The sequence below is a fragment of the Lepidochelys olivacea genome (genome assembly GCF_965140295.1).
Source record: "Lepidochelys olivacea isolate rLepOli2 genome assembly, chromosome: 9".
In the NCBI taxonomy this organism is placed as follows: Eukaryota; Metazoa; Chordata; order Testudines; family Cheloniidae; genus Lepidochelys; species Lepidochelys olivacea.
Window position 1 is genome coordinate 1440045 of NC_140419.1, and position 23131 is coordinate 1463175.

Sequence of the window (23131 nt, forward strand, 5' to 3'; positions counted from 1 at the left end):
CCCCTCCCCCCGCTGGGGAGCCCCCCCTCCTCCCCGGTGTGCCCATGCCCCCTCCCCCGCTGGGGAGCCCCCCCTCCTCCCCGGTGTGCCCATGCCCCCTCCCCCGCTGGGGAGCCCCCCCTCCTCCCCGGTGTGCCCATGCCCCCTCCCCCCGCTGGAGCCCCCCCTCCTCCCCGTGTGCCCATGCCCCCTCCCCCCGCTGGGGAGCCCCCCTCCTCCCCTGTGTGCCCATGCCCCCTCCCCCCGCTGGGGAGCCCCCCCTCCTCCCCGGTGTGCCCATGCCCCCTCCCCCCGCTGGGGAGCCCCCCCTCCTCCCCGGTGTGCCCATGCCCCCTCCCCCCGCTGGGGAGCCCCCCTCCTCCCCGGTGTGCCCATGCCCCCTCCCCGCTGGGGAGCCCCCTCCCGGCGGCCCCCCAGGGTGCCCAGACTAGCTCAGAGCGTTGGTCTCTCCTAGCGGGCACCGCAGCAGGTCAGTGCGGTGAACACCGGGAGAATCACTGTGTGGGTCCCGCTGTGCTGTCTGTGTCCTTGGCAAGAACTGCCCCTGCCAGGCCAATGCCCTGAATCCTCCAGGCCCGGCCTGAACATGCCCCGGGGGCTGTGTTAAATGGCGTCTGACTTGGTGCTGACAGAGCAGCCTTGCAACACACCTGCTTTTCTTTGCAGTTACATACAAGTGAGTTAAATGACGGGTATGACTGGGGCCGCCTCAACCTTCAGTCGGTGACAGAACAAAGCTCGCTTGAGGAATTCCTTGCCACAGCAGAGCTTGCAGGAACCGAATTTGCGGCTGGTAAGTTTTTGACTATGCTAGAGACTCATCCTGATATGATGATTTGAAATGTAAAATATGTTGTTTATTAATAGGCATTAGGCATGTTAAAAGCTGGAGCATGTGGTTTTTGAGACTTTCCCTACGTTTTAGCATAAGCTGCTGTAGGATTACATAAAAACATAAGAACGGCCATACTGGGCCAGACCAAAGGTCCATCCAGCCCAGTATCCTGTCTTCTGACAGTGGCCCGTGCCAGGTGCCCCAGAGGGAATGAACAGAACAGGGAATCCTCAAGTGATCATCCCTGTTGCCCATTCCCAGCTTCTGGCAGACAGAGGCTAGGGACACCATCCCTGCCCATCCTGGCTAATAGCCATTGATGGACCTATTCTCCATGAACTTATCTAGTTCTTTCTTGAACCCTGTTATAGTCTTGGCCTTCACAACATCCTCTGGCAAGGAGTTCCACAGATTGACTGTGCGTTGTGTGAAGAAATACTTCCTTTTGTTTGTTTTAAACCTGTTGCCTGTTAATTTCATTGGGTGACCCCCTAGTGGCAGCAGGGAAATAAACTGCTTCAGAGTGAGAGGCTGTGCTCCTTCCCATGGGGGAAACCACCACATCTGAGTGCCTGCTAGGGGAAAGACTGACACCCCCTGGCGAGCAACAGGACAACACCCTGCCCCAGCAAGGAGGCAGCAAAAGGTACCCCCTTGGTTTTGTGTTTTGAGACTGCTTCCTTTTAGTTTGGTGGAGGATCACGCCTTAGGCCGACCCTCAGGCCTACCCTAAAAAGACAACCAAAGGAGCACAGAAGGGGGAAGGCAAATCCTGCTCTTAGTGGGGCTGATTTACCCCAGGCCCACCATCTCCAGAGAGGGAAGCACTAAGTCTGGCGAGACCAGGTGGTGTCTTGTCACAGTAGAGAAAGGCAGGACAAGAAGCAGTGGCTGGAAGTTAAAGCCAGACAAATTCAAATTAGAAATAAGATTCAAATTTTAATCAGTGGGGATGATTGCCCATTGGAACAAACTACCAAAGGAAGTGGTGGATTCTCCATCTCTTGATAGCTTCAAATCAAGACTGGATGCCTTTCTGGAAGATATTCTTTAGCTAAACACAATTTATTGGGGACATTGGGAGTAACTTCATTAAATTCTCTGGTCTTTGCTAGGTTGGATGTCAGACTGGATGATCTAATCACAGAAATGTAGGACTGGACGGGATCTTGATAAGTCATCTAGTCAGTTCCCTGCACTGAAGCAGAACTGGGTAATAACTAGACCATCCATTATAGGGGTTTGTCTACATGTTCTTAAAAATTTCCAACAATGGAGATTCCACGTCCTCCCTAGGTAATTTGTTCCATTGTATAACTATCCTGATAGGAAGGGTTTTTTTCCTAATGTCTAACCTAAGTCTCCCTTGCTGCAATTTAAGCCCCTTGCTTCTTGTCCTGTGCTTAGTGGTTAAGGAGAACAATTTATTGCTCTCCTCTTTATAACAACATTTTACGTACTTGAAGACTGTTATCCTGTCCCCCTCAGTCGTCTTTTCTCCACACTAAACAAGCTCATTTTTTTTCAATCTTTCTGTTTAGGTCACGTTTTCTAGACCTTTAATCGTTTTTGTTGCTTTCTTCTGGACTTCTTCCAGTTTGTCCCCATCTTTCCCTAAGTGTGGTGCCCAGAGCTGGACACATTTCTCCAGCTGAGGCCTTACTAGCACTGAGTAGAGCGGAAGAATTATTTCTCATGTCTTGCTTGTAACACTCCTGCTAGTACATCCTGAATGTTTCCTTTTTTTTTTTTTTTTGCATCAGTATTACACTGTTGACTCATTTAGTGTATGATCTGCTGTAACCCCCAGATCCTTTTCTGCACTGCTGCTTGCTTGTCAGTCATTTCCCATTTTGTATGTGTACAATTGATTGTTCCTTCCTAAGTGTAGTACTTTGCATTTGTCCCATTGAATTTCAACCTAGTGGGGGCCTTCTGGCCTCAAATCTATGAAGAGTAGTCACTGAAAGGTGTTGCCAACTTATATTTCAGGGCTGGTCCACACAGATTTGCTCTGAAATAGCAACACTGGTTTTATAATCCCACCTTTCATTATTTTGGTGCAAGTCTGGGGGTGGGCATGCGTATTTTGAAATATTTGTCCTATTTGATTTTAATATCAGTTGGAAAAAGCTTGAATTAAGCTAAATTAAAATAGGGCACTGTTATTCCATATTAAGCATGCCCACCAACTGACTTATACCAAAACAATGGAAAATGTGAATTTAAACCCAACTTGGCTATTTCAGTGCAAGTTTGTGTGTCGAGGAGGCCTTATGTGGAATGTGTCATGGTATCAGTCCATCTCCTAATGGAACCAGATGCACATCACACAAATACACACAACACATGGAACGTTACTTTGCATTATCTGCAAAGAAGCCAAGATTTGAATGGGAACTAGTCCTTTTGTCCCTCTAGGTGAAGGTACTAGCAGAGGAGTGGGTGGAAAGCTTACAGAGATGCTTTCTGCTCTATTGTTAGAGGACTTCAGTCTCCAGGTACTATTAATCTAATACCTTTCCCAAACATTGACAATCGTGTTAAAATCTTCCCAAAGTACTCAAACTGTGTTTATTGTAATGGTCAACAACTGATGCAACATCTGTAAACTGAAGCAGCATACACTGTGTTTGCACAAATTCACAGTCAGAATTTGCATATAATTATTGGTTTCAAGTGAGACCAGCAACAGTTGAATGGTATGAAGATCAATGGTTTTCGGTGGAAAGGTTTCCTGCCAGCTTGGCGTGTAATCCCACCACCTTCACATGGGTGTTCTTTTGTTGCAGCCCAGATCCTAACATCTGCACTTGCTGAGTGTGAATGTTAATGGCAGGGATTTTTCCTTTATAAACAGAGAAACTGAATATCAAGTTTGTTCCTGCTGAGGCGAGGACTGGCCTGCTGACAGCAGAAGAGACCAAAAATATCAAGAAACTCCATGAAGAAAACAGACAGTTTTTGTGTATACCAAGAAGGTAAGATCCAGCTCAGGGCAATACTGCAGTGTCTCCTCGGTTGAGTCTATTGGCATTTCAAGTGTACGTTTCCTTTTGTGGGGATTTACAGTTCAGCCATTATTATTCGCCACATTTATTCTAACATTTGCACTTGACTGAAATGTTGTCCTGGTGCTTGAATTTTTGATCTGAACGTACCAGTTACATCACAGAAACCTGCCACTGGTGCTGTGAGGGGTCCCAGCACCTCCTGATGGCCACTGGGCAGCAGTGCACTCTCAGTGAAACATACCAGGGTCAGTGTTGGAGTATGGGGGCCCAGCAGCAGAGCAGTTAGTGTGCTTGTTTAAATAAGGTGGGGCACCGGACAACTCAAAATACCATACGCTGCTTTGGGAGTGTCCACACTCGAGCTGGAAGGTGTAACTGGGTTGTTTTCACAGGGTACAGCTGCACTGGAGGTGTAACTGCCAGCTCAGGTGGATATTCCCGTGCTACCTTTGATTGAGCCAGCGTGCTAAAAAAATCGGGTGGTGGGATGGCCTCACTGCCCGAGTACAATCCCATTGGAAATCCTAGCTCTGGTTTTGGGGCAGCTAGCCATCCCGCCGTGGTGCAGCCAGACTTCAATGCTGGTTTTAGCATGCTAGCTCAACCAAAGAGAGCGTGGGTATGTCTCCCTGAGCTGGACATTACACTTCCAGTGTAGATGTACCTGGTGAAAACAAAGTGGTCCAGCAGCCAGCATGTTTTGCACATACTAGGGTATGCAATGTGCCCTAGTGGGTAGAGCACTGGACTAGGACTTAGGAGACCTGGGTTCTGTTCCCAACTCAGCCACTGGCCTACTGGGTGATCTCAGCCAAGTCACGTCACCACTCTGTGCCTCAGTTTCCCCATTTGTAAAATGGGGATATTGATACTGACCTCCTTTGTAAAGCGCTTTATGATCTACTGATGAAAATGGCTATATAAGAGCTAGGTGATGGTGGTGGTATTTGAAAGTGAGAACATTTCAAACTATTTTTGGTTGGTTGGTTTTTTGTATTTTTGCTGTTCATGACCATGTGAATCTGGGTAAAAGGGGGTTATTCCCTCTTCAGAAAAACTGTTGACTTCAGAGCTACTATATTTATAGAGGAGTGATTTAGATTTCATTCACCTAGTATTCTGTTGATGTGATTTCGGTAGGACACGCGTCCTGTTCTGTCGTTTCATTACTACTTCAAATTTAAAAAAAAAGTTCAGCTACCAGGTTGACTTGCAAAACAGCCAAATAAATTCTTGGTTGTGTGTAATACTCTATTTTTGAGCCACTTCATGGTGCTCAAACATATATGCTATGTACTGAATTGTTAACTAACTTGTTAATCTTTTTATTATAGTCGCTTGATAAAATAGTTGGGTTTTGTAATTCAAGGATAATAGCCCTCCACCTGAATGCTCTAGTCTAAGGCCATAGCGTGAAGTCACGAAGTGCATTGTTATGTGTGGAGACAAAAAAAGCTTTAAAAATGCAGCTTACTTGAAACACAAATAGGGCTATTACAATATGGATAGATTCGTTTCTTGTATTCTTGTTGGTTTAAAATTGACTCTTTAGCTCATCTACAATGCTGCTGTACAAGACCTTCCCAAGAACAGGATCCCTATGCAACAGCTTCAGATTGTAACTCTTCCTTGCATGCGGCATTAGTTCATTGCCTTCAGAAGCTGAACCAGTTGCAGAATTGAGAATCATAGGAATTAACATTTAAGATAATTGAATGGAATATAAGAGTTTTAACACTGAGAAAGATGCAGGTACTGATTATTTTTAAAAGTCAGTTCTTTAAAGAGGACTGTTAGTCTCAGCCACACTATTTGAGATCAGCCAGATAGAAGAGACTCTTAAACTCAAAAAGATCTAGCAGGAGAGACGAATCCCACATTCTTAAATATCCTATGCAATACAGTTGAGGAAACTGGCCTTTTGAATGAGAGATTTTAATGGATCATGGATTGCATTTTTCTGTTTAATGCTCTCCTCACTTTTTGAAATGATATTTAAAGAGAACAAAGAAATATGATACCTGTGCATAAGAACAACAACCAATAAAATGCCTCAGAACCATCCAGAGCAAGTGTTCTTTCTGATCTTACTTTTATTGGACAAATATAACCGAGAAAACATTCTAAAACACTGTTATATGTTTCTTTCAATATATGATCATTCTAGACCATCCTGGGATAGGAGAACCAGTGCTGAGAAGTTAAAGCAAGCAGAGAGAGAGAGCTTTCTGGAGTGGAGACGACAGCTTGTTCAGTGAGTGTCCTACTTGGGCTTAATGCAACTAATCAATGACATTAGGGGAGGGATGGGTTTTCTATATCTTTGTTAGCGCTCTAAGGACACAGGGATTATGTCGTTTGCTCCTGGTAAATACAGGAAAAAACCCTTGGTGGACTGTCACCACTGTGATCCTGGTCCATCCTTGTGGCAAGTTTCTGAAAAGTACCCTGGTTATTATGAGGTTAAGAGTTTGGACCATATGTCATAGAATCAAAGCAATGTGGGGCTTAATAGAACCTTGAAAAGTCATTGAGTCCGGCCCTCTGCACTGAAGCAGGAGCAAGTAAACCTGTAAATCACATTTACGTATTGCAGGTTTCTCCTTTTTTCCAAAACAATGGTGGTTAATTTAGAATCCCCTCAGACTCTGCTCTGAGCCAAAGTACAATGTCATACCCATGCCCCTTTAGAGGAGGTGGGATAAGCATGTGTCTCCAGCGAATGCCAATGCCACTTCCAGTTTCTACAGGATAATGCTGCTCAAGAGAAATGTGAGGTACCCACCCCACATGGGAGCCGAGCGCAGCTGGCCCAGAGTGTAAGCTGCCAGGAATGGGCCCGAGTGCATTTTTTCCACATGCCAACTAGCTGTGTAGATACTGGGTGGCACGGGGGTAATTTCTTTGATCTGTTCTGATACCCTAGCTCTGAATTTTCCCAATTTGTTTGCTGATGGAGTTGGCTTTTCTTTGCTGTGACCAGTTGCCATCACATCATCTGTGTACTAATGGCACTAAGCTTGGTTTTCTTCAGGAGCTGAGATCTATTTACAGACCTCGCAGGAGGGGCACCTTAATGTTTGGGTCCCTGCCTTTTGTAGATTGCTCCGTGAGAGGCGAGTGTGGTGTAATTCCAAGCAGAGTTGGTGCTGTGTTTGCTGTCTAACATGATCTGCATGGGGAGTATCCTCTTTCTCTCTAGGCTAGAGGAAGAACAGAAACTGATTTTGACCCCATTTGAACGGAATTTAGACTTTTGGCGCCAGCTCTGGAGAGTCATTGAAAGAAGGTAACATTTATCGGTTTCTGTGTCGCGGATGATAAAAATCATGACTTAGAGAGAGATTGTTGGCTTTTTTTTTGTTTTTAATTTAAATCAGATGTTTTTTGTTCACACATTGCTAGTACTTTACTTTACTCCCACTTCATAGCCTTGAGTGGCTAATGTGGACATTTTGTAACTATGAAGCTTCAGACCTAAAATGCTCATCTATGCTGAAAACCTATCCAGGGCTTCGTTAGCATCCTCACTGTGAGAACAGCACAAACTGAAACATATGATTGATAAGCAGATAGCCCGTGCTGTGTTTGGAACCAGCTTCACCTTCCAATATATTGAACTTCACAAGTCAAGAAAACTGAAATACTCATAGTTTGCAGTCTGAAGTCAGTGACTTGTACTTCTAAGTCACTTAAATGCATTTGAAAACCCCACCCTTAAATGTCTAAATATGGACGTAGTAATATAACTTTAGGTTCCTATTTTTTAATATTTTGTTCTGTGTGTATTTAAAAATTAACAAAGTGATTGTGAACATACTGAAGGACTAAGTAACTTTTCATTATGAACACTTCATTAATTTTGTTTTGAAGTGACAAACACTTTATGCCACTAAAAGCTATTTAAGCCCCTCCCCTCCTCCTCCCCCCCCCCCCCCAATTCTAGGCCCTGATGCTGCAGACACGTGTGCACGTGCTTCGCTTGCAGCACAAGTAATCCCATTGACATCAGCAACACCTGCAGCCCTCTTTTGTGGATTCCCTGGTGGACTTGCCTTCTAGGCTGTCCATTCAAAATCTTGTATCTGCTTTAGCCATCACCGCTACCCCACCCACATAGTCATTCCATGGCACTAGAGTGGTAGAGAAATTGTGTGTCCTGGAATAGTGGAGCATTTGAAAGCCAAGGCGATGTGGAGAGTGGGCTCCTGGTCTAGGGCCTCTTGCCATTCAGAAGAAGATTATTGGGGGCATTAACAACAACCTGGCATACCACAGAAATCTTTCTGTTTGCTCTGCTTAGCTGAAACAGAAAAGCAAAGCCATCTGCCAGTTTTTAATCTAGTTTAGGCATATAATTTCATTAGTAATTAACTTTCAGATTGTATCTCTACTGATTTTTCTGAAATTGAAAAATACTTCAGCAGCAAGGTCACAGTGATCTGCCCGTTTCATAAAGAGCCTCTTTGTTACTGTCTCAATGTCACAGGGGGGCTTTGGTTGGTGAGCACCCATGCTGTCAGAAACATCCTCCTTTGTATGCGCCCTTATGTCTGGTATCCAGACACCTTATACGTGCTTAGACAGTGGTGCTGGTCTGCACCGATCTGTGTGTTCTCCTTGGAGCTCATGTTTGTGGTCTAATCATAGAACTTGAAAATGGAAGAGACCTATTACACCAGTGGCTCTCAAACTTTTTTACTGGTGACCCCTTTCACATAGCAAGTCTCTGAGTGCAACCCCCCCCCCTTATAAATTAAAAACACTTTTCTAGATATTTAACACCATTATAAATGCTGGAGGCAAAGCGGGGTTTGGGGTGGAGGTTGACAGCTCGCGACCCCCTGAGGGGTCCCAACCCCCAGTTTGAGAACCTCTGTATTACACCATACAGTCCATCTCCCTGGCAATATAGGCTTGCTCACTACTGGGCATTTTCTATAAGTGTTTGGTTCTGTCTAGTTCCAAAAGTCTCAGGCAATTGGACATCTACCATTTCCTTCTCCTTACTATACACGGTCCTAATACATTGCTATCAGGATGATAGTCAGCTTTTATTATTTCTGTCCCATCTGACGCATGATATGATTCCTCGTGTCTGGCTTTCACTCCCTTCAGACATAGCTGGTAATAGTCAGTTTTTCTCTGTGTGATGTTTAATGGACTCTCACTACATCATTTTGTAACTATGTCTCTAGTCATAAAATTCCCCACCAAGCAGTCTAATCTCAATGCCGAAACACATGTACGGGCTCTCCCTCCATCTCTGAGGTGATCCTGTTGTCACATATCTGGTCAGGCTCCCTCTTCTGCTGGCTCCAGATACCAAATCCTCTGTGTGCTTTAAGCTTCCCTCGGTCTCAGCAGGCTGAAGCACCGGTTGCTCTCTTGCCTCTGGCACGTTTCCTGGGCACTAATGGTTTGGGAGTCAGGTAGATAATCAGCTGAACATGAGCTCTCATTGCGATGCTATGGCCAAAAGAGCTCATGTGATCCTGGGATGCATCAACAGGGGAACCTTGAGTAGAAATGGAGAAGTTATTTTATCTCTATATTTGGCACTGGTGCGACTGTTGCTGGAATTCTGTGTCCAATTCTGGTGACCACAATTCAAGAAGAATGTTAATAAATTGGAGGGGGTTCAGAGAAGAACTATGAGAACAATTAAAAGGATTAGAAAACATACCTCATAGTGATGGTCTCTAAGAGCTCAATCTATGTAGTCTAACAAAGAGAAGGTGAAGTGGTGACTTGATTACAGTGTATAGGTATCTATACAGGGAACAAATATTTAATAATGGGCTCTTCAGTCTAGCAGAGAAAGGTACAATGTGATCCAGTGGCTGGACTTTGAAGCTAGACAAATTCAGACTATAAATAAGGTGTACATTTTTAACAGTGAAGGTAATTAACCACTGGAATGATTTACCGAGGGTCGTGCTGGATTCTTCGTCACTGACCATTTTAAAATCAGGATTGGATGTTTTTCGAAAAGATCTGCTCTAGGAATTGTTTTGGAGAAGTTTTCTGCCCTGTGCTATACAGGAGCTCAGAGTAGATGAGCACAATGGTCCCTTCTGGCCTTGGAATATAGGAATTCCAGGATTCAGCAGTTTCATAGTATCAACTCCTTCATATCAACCAGAATCTGACTCATATTCATTGTGGTAAACTGCTTGATTTGGGAAGGAGTTTTTCCCAAGGGCACACTGGCAAGGACTGTGTGTGTGAAGGAACTGTTTCAGTTGGAGTTCTGAGCAGGTTTGACTCTTGGAATCAGATGAGCTTATCCTGCATGATTTATCTCCTGGGGCTTTCCCTTCTCCTCATGCACTGCTTGGCAGTCAGCGAGCTTTTTCCAGAGAACAGGCAGCAGTCTGTGCTAGCAGACCTGCAGTCTAAGGGGAATTATTAGGATATGGGCAAGAATTACATTAATGAGAGTCCCAGCTAAATCACGCTATGTCCCTCTGGAAGTGACTCCATATATCTTTCTCCAGTAACACCTCATGCAGTTTCTCTACTGAATACAAAGCTGATCCCAAACACTGTCCCTGGATGTCTAGATGTGTTGAAAATTCTCCTCACTTCCCTTTGCCCAGCAATTATATTGCAGTTAGAGGGTGTCAGCTGTGTGAAACGCACTTCAATTTGGTACAAATTAGGGAGGGTGACTTTATGGGACATTATAAATTGGCTGTAAGGGAAAGTCTGGTAATACCAGACTTTCCCTTACAGCCAATGAGTCGTCCTGTCATGGGCCAGTTAAGTGAGAGTATTTAGTGGAACTAGTAAACACGATTGACAGGTGAAATTCCATCTCTTAAATTTCCCTGAAAAGAAATAATAACAATCGTGTGCTGTGCTCCATGGTTTCCTTTGTAATAATGCAGTAAAAGGTGCTTATTGGCCTTTTATTTTGCAGTGACATTGTGGTTCAGATAGTAGATGCCAGAAATCCTCTCCTGTTTAGATGCCAAGATCTGGTAAGTTAAGTGAAGCAAATGTCCTTCTAAACTACTGTCCTTGTCTCAGTGCTCACTTTGACTGTATATAACTTTATATACAGTATAATCATATAATCAAAAGCAGTGCAAAATCAAAAAAACAGTGGATTACTGTTATCCTAAACATTTAAAAGAAATATTGGAAATTACAGAAACAGCAGCCATTTAATGAAGCCTCTGAAATAAAATGTCCTGCAGTAACAAAATGGCAAACTTGATAAATACTGAGTCAGCTTTGGGACTCAGTACTCCAAGATCTGGAGCCTTTCTGTTCCACACCTGCATGAGAATGTAGGGTATATTGTGTATGTAAATGCCAGCTGTGTCTGGCCCTTTGTGCTGCAAATGTCCACTTTGTGCAAGCAGTCCCAGTAAATGCATTTGCAAATCAGACATGCAGCTGTGTGCGGAACCCTTTGTAAATCAGGCCCTAATGGTACAATTGTTGGTGAGCCTACCGAAGGGTACACTGAAGCAGGCCTAATTTTACTTTACTTTGATGTTGGACTGCAGCAGTTTCCAAATCAGAATACTGTCTAATCCTTTTGTGTTCTCCAGGAATGTTACGTGAAGGAAATGAGCAGCGACAAAGAGAACATCATTCTGCTAAACAAGGCGGATTTGCTGAGCAAAGAGCAGCGCGGGGCTTGGGCGCAGTTCTTTGAGAGAGAAGGTGTTAAAGTTGTGTTCTGGTCAGCCTTGGCAGAAGGCATACGGCTGAGTGCTAAACTTAAGGTAGCTTAAGTCACTTGTTGACGTGTGGTTGTGTGTGTGTCTGGTGAATTGTGAAGACTGAGATGTATGTTTTTCTTGCAGTCATGCTTGCAGTAGTGTAACTGAACTCCAGAGAAAGAGGGGAAATACCCTCTTCCTTAGGGAAGGGTAACTGCTATGCTTCAAGGGTAACTGCTATGCTTCACTCTAGAGCAGGGGTTCCCAAACTGTGGAACACGAGACATCTCGGGGGGAATGCGGGAGAAATTGGGTAATGGTGGCTTTTATTTATGAATTATTTTATTTATTGCATTTTCATAGTAGGCTACTCAGATGAAGCTTTAAAACTTTGTGGGAATTTGTTATATAAAAATACGGTAGTTAATTTACTTCAAGATGTACACAATGAGAACCCAGATGCACAGAGACGCTGATGTACAGAGTCCTCACCTCCAATCACCGTACAGTGCGGGTTCAGTTGCCCAGCAACTGTTCAGTCTAACTCAGCTCAGAACTTAGGGGTTTTTGGTTGTATGTCGCACTATACGTATGTCTGTACGTAACAGTGCAATATGGATAGATGGCTCAAGAAGGGTAGCTTTAAGAACACCCCACGTATCCGTGATGAGAAGTGGGGGTACGCGGGCAGCTGGTAGGTCTGGAAGGGGGTATGCAATAAGACAAGTTTGGGAAGATCTGCACCGTTACCAAATAGATTTCAGTGGCAGATAGAGATGTGCACTGAAAGCTGTTGTGAAATGGCAGACTATCCCCTTCAGTTCACATAGCGCAGCTGTTGCAGTCCTTTTTCAAGACACATGAAATAAGTACTGAGCAAAGATGTGAAGCCACTAGAGGAAGACATCTACTGACCTCCAAACTCTCAGACCGCTGCTGACACAGGAGTGTTGCATGGGTTATTGGCAGTCTGCAGTAATCCTGTAAAATAGATAAGGGGGGTGAGAATTAAATCTGTCTGAATAGATTTATACAGTACAATAATTATTTCCCCACAGCACTGCTGCTGGTTACGTTCCGCCCTCTCTATTCCATCCATGAAACTCTCATTCTTTACCCAGGGACTAGAACCTGAGGAGGCAAGTGACTCTGAAGATGGCGGGTCCAGTGAGGAGGAGCACAGTGCCCTGCAGAGCAGTGCAGAAAGCGCACTCAGGGGTAACGCTCTGCATCTTGAAAGCAGAGTCCTGGGCAGTGATGCCGACGACAGTGATGAATATGAGGACTGTGAAGAGGAGGAGGATGCCTGGCAGACCTGTTCTGAAGATGATGGTGAGGAAGAAGTAAATTCCAATAACCCAAGCTGTATGGAAAGCAGGACTGACAGGGCTTTCGGGCAAAGCCCAGGGCCACTGCAGAGCAGGCACATCAGTAACTTCAGCCACCTGGCACAGAAAAAGGAACTGCTGGAGATATTCAGAACGATACATACTGGGAAGAAGGTGAAGGAGGGAGAGGTCACGGTAGGGCTGGTAAGTTGGAGCTTGTACTTAAAATAGACTAACGTGGTCCAAGAGCCTTGCAGTGTGGAATGTACGCTTGTCCAGAAGGCCCGCTTCCCATGAGGACAAAATCCGGGCAAGTGAAATCAGTAAGGATTCAAAGTGTGGATTCATTTTAAGCACTGCAGCCTTGCAGCTTTCTACAGTACAACTTTCAAATGGTGCTTAGATTGACGGTTAGTCCCTGTGCCAAACCTATTAGTAGCTTAATAATGCCTTGCCTGGTATGACTGTCTTATCAATCCACTTTCTGCCTTCCAGGTGGGTTACCCTAATGTTGGTAAGAGCTCAACAATCAACACGATCCTTGGAAACAAGAAAGTGTCCGTGTCTGCCACGCCAGGTCACACAAAGCACTTTCAGGTATCATTGGGGTGCTGGCATTTCAGTCACCTCCAGCTGAAGGAAACTTGATTGCAAGGTGGCTTTCCCCCCATGGCAGAAGCTGGGAGTTCTCAAATCTCTGATCTGGATGCCATGTATTATTTTGACTGTGCCAGTGCGGTTTAGGAATGTCTGATCATGCTCGCTGGCAGGGGTTCTCAAGGGTTTTCATCGTGTTGGCTACAGCTTGGAGAGAGTAACACATGAGAGCTTCTGTTCTGATGGAAATATTTTCCATATTCCATTGTAAATGTGGTACTTGGCCATCCTCTGTCCATCAGCACATGGCAAGAAGGAGTCCTCAGGCAGAAGTAGGTACTACTTTAGATTCCTAGAGGTCAGGAAGCACCTTCCGTAGCATAAAGAGCAGGAAGAGTATCGTCCTTGACTGTTCTGCTTTGCCCCAACTTGGGGATGATAGAATCTTTTCAGACTGCAAGGAAAAGCCTTCAGAGCTGTCACACTTCTTTGTCCCTGGGAGACACTGGTACAAAACTGGGTTCTTGTGACTTTCTGTTCTTCCTTTAGCTGCCACCTTCATGCTGAGCAAAGTGTAGGCTCCGGCTGGCCATCTCCATGCCACACTGTAGTGTTGTGGAGTTTCTGCTTGGTGAATCTTCCCCTGCACTAGCGTTTTTTTTTCTCTCACCCCACCCACACCCAACTTTACTGTGATTTTTCTGCCTCTCATTCCCTTTCCTCGCTTGGAACATACATCGGATGCTCGGTGACCTCTGCTTTTCTTTTCCTTGTAGACTCTATATGTGGAGCCTGGCCTGTGTCTCTGCGATTGTCCTGGTCTGGTGATGCCATCCTTCGTCTCTACAAAGGCAGAGATGATCTGCTGTGGAATTTTGCCTATAGACCAGATGAGGGACCATGTTCCACCTATCTCTCTAATATCCTTTGCTCGGGGTTTGGAAATGTTTGGCATGTGGTAACACTTAGATGTGAAATATACTGTATGCTAGCTGGGACTAAGGCTGTCTGGCCATATTTATTGAAGTCAGTGGAGTTGCCCGAGGGATGAAATAGACCTCTGTTTCTGTCATCTTCTGCTTTTGTTCTTTTGAGTTGTGTTATTTTAAGATAATCCTTATTGTGGAGGCTCATGTGTCTTTCCTTTTTCAACCTATATAATCAAATCTCAGTCATTCTTTACTCTTAAAAGCAAAGTAGTCTTCCTGAGTAACCTACAATACCTTTTGCCTGTGCAACCAGTGCATGCAGAACAGAACTCAGCCTGTGGCTTCCTTCACTAGCTCACATTTGCCAGCATATCCCTCGACATGTTTTAGAAGCAACCTATGGAATAAATATCATAAAACCCAGAGAAGATGAGGAGCCAGATCGCCAACCAACATCTGAAGAGCTGCTAACAGCATATGGATGTGAGTGATGATACCCTAACACCCACCCCCGCAATACACTTAGCCACTGAAGCATAGGGTTAAATTCAGTTTCACACTTGGGTGTCTCAGGTACTAAAACCTTCCTTCTTCGACTATGAGGCCTTTGCTGGAGGCCATGTGTAGATGGCTAATTCTCTGTATGTGTTATAGTTACTCCAGGGCAAATTCTGTGCTAAAAAATTATGTGCCCAGTATTTTAAAATTCTGCAAAGTTTTGCATATTTTATTTGTCAAAATAACAATATACTCAAAATACCTGTTAGCAAGTATGTCTGTAACAATACAGACAACAAAAAAATTCCCCTAGGAGTAGAGAGTTAAAGAAACCCCTACGACAACCCAGTTCCTGTTTCTCTGTTATGCTTTCGTTGGGCGCCTCAGTCTGGGTGTGTCACATGTGCCAGCTGAGCTCATTTTGGGGGAGAACTCTGCCCCTCTGGTCTCAGACACCCGCACCCTCTTACTCCCCAGAGCCCAGCTGCAGGATCACCCCCGCCAGCCCAAACACTCCCTCCCTCCCCGCCAGATCCCTGCGATCCAGAGGGAGAAACAGCCTGATGCTGGGTCCTGGACTTGTACAGAATTTCCTGCACTGAGAACCATAGCTGCCCGGAACCTCTCAGCACCCCTTTCCCCCGGCAGCGTCCTGTATTTGTGAGCTGGAGAGCTGAGCTCTGCTGGGCCAGCAGCCCCTACAGGCAGCCGGCAGTTTGGCAGCACAAATTCTGCATTGGGCAGTGGTGCAGAATTCCCCCAGGAGTATATCGTTATGCTTTGCAAATTTGCTTCCTGTAGATGAAATAACCCTAATCAGAAGGCATTTACATAAAACATACATATCTGAATGGTACCTGGCAATGATCTTGAACATGGAAGTTGGTTTGTGATACTCATCTTGTTCGGTGCCGGATGCCAACACTCCCGAATCAGTCAGCAGAGTCAATCTGAGCTAAATGCAACAGGTATTTAGCTCCCTCTTCTGAGGACTGAGTGTACTCTCTGGTGTGTTTAATCTTAGAATCATAGAATATCAGGGTTGGAAGGGACCTCAGGAGGTCATCTAGTCCAACCCTCTGCTCAAAGCAGGACCAATCCCCAATTAAATCATCCCAGCCAGGGCTTTGTCAAGCCTGACCTTAAAAACTTCAAAGGAAGGAGATTCTACCACCTCACTAGGTAACACATTCCAGTGTTTCACCACCCTCTAATGAAAAAGTTTTTCCTAATATCCAACCTAAACCTCCCCCACTGCAACTTGAGACCATTACTCCTTGTCCTGTCATCTTCTACCACTGAGAATAGTCTAGAACCATCCTCTCTGGAACCACCTCTCAGGTAGTTGAAAGCAGCTATCAAATCCCCCCTCATTCTTCTCTTCTGCAGACTAAACAATCCCAGTTCTCTCAGCCTCTCCTCATAACTCACGTGTTCCAGACCCCTAATCATTTTTGTTGCCCTTCGCTGACTCTCTCCAATTTTTCCACATCCTTCTTGTAGTGTGGGACCCAAAACTGGACACAGTACTCCAGATGAGGCCTCACCAATGTCGAATAGAAGGGAACGATCACGTCCCTCGATCTGCTGGCTATTCCCCTACTTATACATCCCAAAATGCCATTGGCCTTCTTGGCAACAAGGGCACACTGCTGACTCATATCCAGCTTTTCGTCCACTGTCACCCCTAGGTGCTTTTCCGCAGAACTGCCACCTAGCCATTCGGTCCCTGGTCTGTAGTGGTGCATGGGATTCTTCCGTCCTAAGTGCAGGATTCTGCACTTGTCCTTGTTGAACCTCATCAGATTTCTTTTGGCCCAATCTTCCAATTTGTCTAGGTCCCTCTGTATCCTATCCCTACCTGCCACCGTATCTACCACTCCTCCTAGTTTAGTATCATCCGCAAATTTGCTGAGAGTGCAATCCACACCATCCTCCAGATCATTTATGAAGATATTGAACAAAACTGGCCCCAGGACTGACCCTTGGGGCACTCCACTTGATACCGGCTGCCATCTAGACATGGAGCCATTGATCAGTACCCATTGAGCCTGACAAGCTAGCCAGCTTTCTACCCACCTTATAGTGCATTCATCCAGCCCATACTTCTTTAACTTGCTGACAAGAATACTGTGGGAGACCGTGTCAAAAGCTTTGCTAAAGTCAAGAAACAATACATCCACTGCTTTCCCTTCATGCACAGAACCAGTAATCTCATCATAGAAGGCGATTAGATTAGTCAGGCATGACTTTCCCTTGGTGAATCCATGCTGACTGTTCCTGATCACTTTCCTCTCATGTAAGTGCTTCAGGATTGATTGATTCCTTGAGGACCTGCTCCATGATTTTTCCGGGGACTGAAGTGAGGCTGACTTGTCTGTAGTTCCCAGGATCCTCCTTCTTCCCTTTTTAAAGATGGGTGCTACATTAGCCTTTTTCCAGTCGTCCAGGACTTCCCCCGATCACCATGAGTTTTCAAAGATAATGGCCAATGGCTCTGCAATCACAGCCGCCAACTCCTTTAGCACTCTCAGATGCAGCGCATCCGGCCCCATAGATTTGTGCATGTCCAGCTTTTCTAAATGGTCCCTAACCACCTCTTTCTCCACAGAGGGCTGGTCACCTCCTCCCCATGCTGTGTTGCCCAGCGCAGCAGTCTGGGAGCTGACCTTGTTCTTGAAGACAGAGGCAAAAAAAGCATTGAGTACATTAGCTTTTTCCACATCCTCTGTCACTAGGTTGCCTCCCTCATTCAGTAAGGGGCCCACACTTTCCTTGGCTTTCTTCTTGTTGCCAACATACCTGAAGAAACCCTTCTTGTTACTCTTAACATCTCTTCTCTAGCCTAACAGTGATTGTGTTTTGGGGGGTTGTCAAATCTCTTCATTCCCTTCTGACTAGAATGCTTCTAGATGCCCCTTGCAGTCAACAGCGTTCCCCATACCTGGTGACAGCTTTCATCTCCCATCCCCCGCTCTTCCCAACAAGCCGAGCATTAGACTGGGATTTGGAGAGGGCATGGGCTTTTTCTCAAAAGAAAGGACTGCACTAGCAACAGCAGTACCTATTGCATAGCTGTGGGGGTCTCTCTTCCCTTGATAGAGAGTCTGCTATAACTTGCCTCTGAATCTTAACCTTCTGCTGCCTTTCTCCCAGATATGAGAGGATTTATGACAGCTCATGGGCAGCCAGACCAGCCAAGATCAGCGCGATATGTGTTGAAAGATTACGTCAGTGTAAGTTCTCACTACCACTGTTATCTATTCTGCTCAAGCAGCTCTGCCTTTGGGGGATGAAGGAGTGCGATACGCTGAAGTGTTTCTTTAGCCAAAAATCTATAATCTGGGGTTTTAATCAAAAAGAGACTAAAACGAATGGGCTCTCTCTGCTGATGACCGTTAGAAAGGTGGTTTTGTGTGTGATGGCAGAAAGAGACATGCTAGACAGCTCATGCTTGCTAGAGAGGAAGGAGTATCTATAAAATGTACAGCACATAGTTAAAAAGAGAACTCATTTTGGTTAGTGGGCCATGCACTGGCCTTATTATGACCGCAGTGCCCATAACCGTTACAATAATAATCCTTTGCACTTCCATAATCCCTCTCATTGGATGAGCCTTATTAGACCTCATGGCACCATTGGGAGGTCTGTATTGTACCCATTTGGCAGCCAGGCAAAATGAAACATTGTGCATAAGGGACTTGCCAAGAGTTAGAGCAAGTCTGTGGAATAGAGCCCAGGAGTCCTGACATTCGGTCTGCAGCTCCTAGCCACTAGACATAGTTTTGCTCTCTGAACTTGTGGAGTCCACCCTTGCCCTTTCAGGGTCTGGCTGTGAGATTCTTGCCACGAGGATGAAAGCCATTGATTGACTGATTAATTTTACAGGGTAAGCTGTTGTATTGCCATCCTCCTCCTGGCATTGACCCAAACGACTTCCAACACCAGCACGAAAGATATACACAGCACAGAGCTGTGCACGGCAATGCAGAAAAGTCCGAAAGGAATCAGAACGCAAAACAAATTGAAAATGTGGTGGACAAAACATTTTTCCACCAGGTAAGTTCTGGAGTAGTTGCCTTAGAGACATCTATGCTAGTACCAATTTGTCAGCATCTTCAGAGTGTAACCAAAAAAAGTAACCATGGAGGATGTTAAACAGCAGGTCCTAAAGTTAGACATTTACGAATCAGCAGGTTTGGATAACTAGCATCCAAGAATTTTAAAAGCCTTGCCAAAGGAGCACTTTGGACTGTTAATGTTGACTTTTAATATCTTGGACCTCTGGAAGTTCTTCTTTAAGTGGATTCCCTAAGGGTGTTCCACTGTAGATGCGGTAGCACCCTGCGCCGGGGATAAGAGATCGGTAGCTGTGCCTGTTGGGGTGCACATACTCTTCCCCATCTCGTGCCGTGAGCGGCGTCTGTATAGCACTGTATAGTCCAACTGCCCTCAACAGAGGCTGTTGGTCTGGTGTGGAATCCTCAGCAGAGCCCTTCAGACATCCATAGCCTTAGTAGCAGAAGTGGTTCCATTATAACGTTCTATATCTTAGCCGTTTCCTTGAATTTTTTTTTCTTTCTCCGATTTAAAAAATAAAAAAAAAATCTGTTGCTCTTTCCTCCCCGTTATTCTTTAGCCTAGCGTAGGTTTCTTTTTCTATGCCCTTCCCAATTGGGAAGCTCTCCCTTCTCGGGGTTTTGCCCAGATCCCCCGGGTTCAAGAGGTGCCTCTCTTGTCGTGAGACCATTCCTGTCAGTGACGGTCACTTCCAGTACATATGCTGTCTCAGGGAGGGACATGTCTCTCAGAAGTAGTCACTGCCTCAAATGAAAGGCTCGGTCCAGAAAGGACTGGGAACTGAGGCCAAACCTTTCACTAATGGAGAGCTCTCATTGAGGCCAGGGTCTGAGGCTGGTCATAACCCCTCCTACGCGGCGGTCACCATCGGCAGACGATCATCAGCCGACCCTCATTTGCCACGCACCACCAAGAGAAAATCAACTCTCTCCCGCCCAGATGAAAAGAAGCAGGCCACTGGCTCACCCTTTAAGGAGCCGCCTCAGAGAAAGGCATCCCCTGTCAGGTCAGTAGCCTCAGCGTCTTCAGGGGTGAGACTTAGCTCCCGCGATCATCCGGGCACCTCCGGTACTGGTGTTGAGGAGAGGTCCAAGGACCCTAAACGGGCAGGACCACAGACAGAAACCCTGTCCTTCAGCACTGAGAAGGACTCTACAAGAATTTCAAAATCGGTACCACTTGCCTCAGCCAAAACAACTTTGAATGCTTCTGCACCGAGCAAGCCCTCGATACTGACATGACCCTTGGCTCCATCTACACTGGCTGCTCAAGAGAATGCACTCCACCCTTAGCACCGACAATGTCCCCATCTCTGCACACCCACGGGTGCCAATGATGCTGCTCCTGGTACCACAGGAGTTTAGATAGCCAAAGGACCTGATAGTGTCTGACATCCCAGAGTTGTCACTTCTCCGTAGCCAGCTGTCTGCACTTCGTGCCTCTTCCCCGGAGACACAGCACCACTCTCCTTCACCACCCTTCTCTAGAGAGGAAGAGAAGGAGGAAGACGAGGAGTATTCCATTGCCTCACACAGTCCTCCATCATATCAGGCCCAACCGCACAGAGAATCATCTTCTTGTCCGTGATACCTGGAGACCAGAAGTGAACCAGGTCTCTGGTATGGGCTCCCCAAGGATGCAAACCCATAACAATTCCCCATATTAGCCCTTTTGGGACCCAGGGGCTGCATATAGGGTGTACTTCACAAACCACCTGCAGAGCAGAGACAGACACAAATGAGATCTCCATCTTCATCAGTCTCTAGACTGCCTGAGACAGAACAAGAAGTGCTAGAGGAACAAGAGGAAGAGGTTACACCACCAACTCACTTCTCATCTTTCCCCCAGGAACTGTCCCACAGGTTGTGGACTCTCTCAGGGTCCCTCTGGAGGAAGTCAGAGCAACAGCACAGGTTGCTTGACATCTTGCAAGCTCTACATTGGCAAATATAGCATTTCTGATCAACGGAATGATCTGGCAGACCCCGGAGTCCATAGCACCCACCTGCAAGCAAGCGGACAAAAAATAGTGTGTCCCCGCTAAAGAAATGGAATTTCTTTTTTTCCCACCCCATTCCAAAACTCCCTTGTTGTCAATGCAGTACAGGAGACATTCACAGTTAGGCCCAAACTGAGATGCCCATGTGCTGGGTATTTCACAGGTGGGCAGAAGCATGAACGAATCCCAGCAGAGTGGCCGCAGTGTTGCTCTGCAAAGGCCATTACAGCCCAATGACGACTGAAGTAGACCACTGCAATCCCAATGTGCCCCTAGGCAGCAGTCTGACCTATGGCCCTCTGGGGCTCTGCCTCTTACACTGCTAGGCAGGAATCCCTGGCAGACTTTGGCTCTGCTGTGCTGCACGACACCACTCCCACTTTGCCAGAGGAACCTCTGCAGCTCTGGATGTGCCTCCTAGCATGTGGATTGGCTTATGCCTGATGTTAAAATTAATATGTTGTAATTTAATCTACAGTTAAATGCCTCAGTGCTTACACGTTTGCAAATATTTATTGTTTTTAGGAGAATGTCCGTGCTCTGACGAAAGGTGTTCAGACTGTGATGGGATATAAACCTGGCTGTGGGCCTGTGCCTTTGGCTGCATCCAGCTCCGAGAACGTCAGAGGAAAGCCCTGGAAAAAACATGGGAATAAAAACAAAAAGGAGAAGGTTCGCAGAATCACCAAGCACCTAGATGCATAGCTGAGGCATTAGCCAAATGTGCTTGCTGCCAGGCTGGAGACCGCAATATGTCCTACATATTATGCGAACACACTGAAGCAGAAAGGATAAACCAGCATCAGTGTTTCACACTGAAAATCTGACTGTGTGACAAACTGCCTGGGGCAGGTGTGTGAGGTCAGACTCTGCCACACGGTGTTTCTTCCTTCGGAGAAAGAAACAAAGCTCCCTGCTAACCATCAAAGAACTTGCCATTGGTCTCTCCTGGAAGCAGGTCAGTTTAGGCTTTTAACTGCTCCTGAAAAGTCGGCCCTTTTGCCGAGAGTGGTTGGAGTCATTTTACGAGTATGTTTAGCTTCCAAACCTATTTTATAGCTCTGGAGGGTTAAACAAAAACCTGTACAACTGACTAAGAAGTTAAATAATTGAATCTTATTGGATAAAGTTTGTTACATTTGAGACACTTTCACCTGTTTCCTTTTTTTAATCTGTTCTGGTGAATTCTGGCAGAACATAAATTAATGTTCAACAAGTTAGTCGTGAATTTTTTTTGATATTTAGTTCTGGCAACAGGCATGGTGTATCTGTATTGAAGCCACTGCCTTCTCGCTGCTTGGCCAGTGCAACATTCAGTAGAGTTTGTCTCTGGAAACTTTTCTGTCGGTTTACTGGCAAAGTAAAGAGCTGCAGATGTAGCTGGGCCTGAACATGCTGTGGGGAAGGAAATGTGGCTCCATGTTCCATTGGTTTTGGAGTTAACGCTTATATACGTTTTTCCATTTATCTCTTAAAACAGTCTCCATCTGACTGAGTACTAGTCTCTTTGCTGCCTAATTTGTCCCAGATCAATTTGATTTTATGTCCTGTATGTGGCCATGTCTTACTATGTCTCATCAAAGGTCTGGTACTGGGCAGATGTAGATATAAAATAGCCAGTAACAGAAGCATCATATGTAAAACCAGAATTGAGCCCCAAAATAATTCAAACTAATGAGCCTATATTAGTTACAGAAATATTCAATCTTCAAGAATTCAGTGTGACTTCAGTGGCAGGACAAGCTCAACAAATACTGCCAAAGTTGAGAAAAATCCAAACTCCACAAGTATGTGTCAAAGGCCAGAGCAACCCATCCAGGCTAGGGTTGCACACTGAGTCCTCTGCATCCATCTGTCGTTACTCTCCATTCCTGATCCAGTGGCAGGGAATAATAGGACTGGAAAACATTATGAGCTTAGTTAACTAGTGCTTTGTTTTTCCAGGTTATAAAGTAGAATAACTGCCCTTGATGTTCTCTAGTAATCATTCTGTGCCAAAAAGTTAAATTCTGCGCACAATATTTTAAAATTCTGCATATTTTATTTGTCAAAATAACACAATATAATCACACCAGTTTCAGTTATTTTTAGTCATTTATTTCAAAATACCTGTCAGCAAGTATGTCTCTAACAATACAGACAACAAAAAAGATTCAGGAAATGTTTTTTGAC

The 23131-nt window shown here is 45.4% G+C and overlaps 1 protein-coding gene across 1 annotated transcript; it reads left to right on the forward strand.

Annotated features, from left to right (window-relative positions):
* Positions 1-373: 373 nt before the first annotated feature.
* LSG1 (large 60S subunit nuclear export GTPase 1) lies at positions 374-22175 on the forward strand (the record flags this gene model as incomplete). The annotated part of the gene is made up of 14 exons (XM_084638105.1): positions 374-439; positions 667-793; positions 3696-3816; positions 6017-6103; positions 7052-7138; positions 10775-10835; positions 11415-11591; positions 12650-13060; positions 13352-13453; positions 14230-14373; positions 14742-14865; positions 18037-18116; positions 18769-18939; positions 21485-22175. The coding sequence occupies 14 exons, from the start codon at positions 374-376 to the stop codon at positions 21662-21664; spliced, it is 1938 nt and encodes a 645-aa protein (XP_084494231.1). The 3' UTR covers positions 21665-22175.
* Positions 22176-23131: the final 956 nt, after the last annotated feature.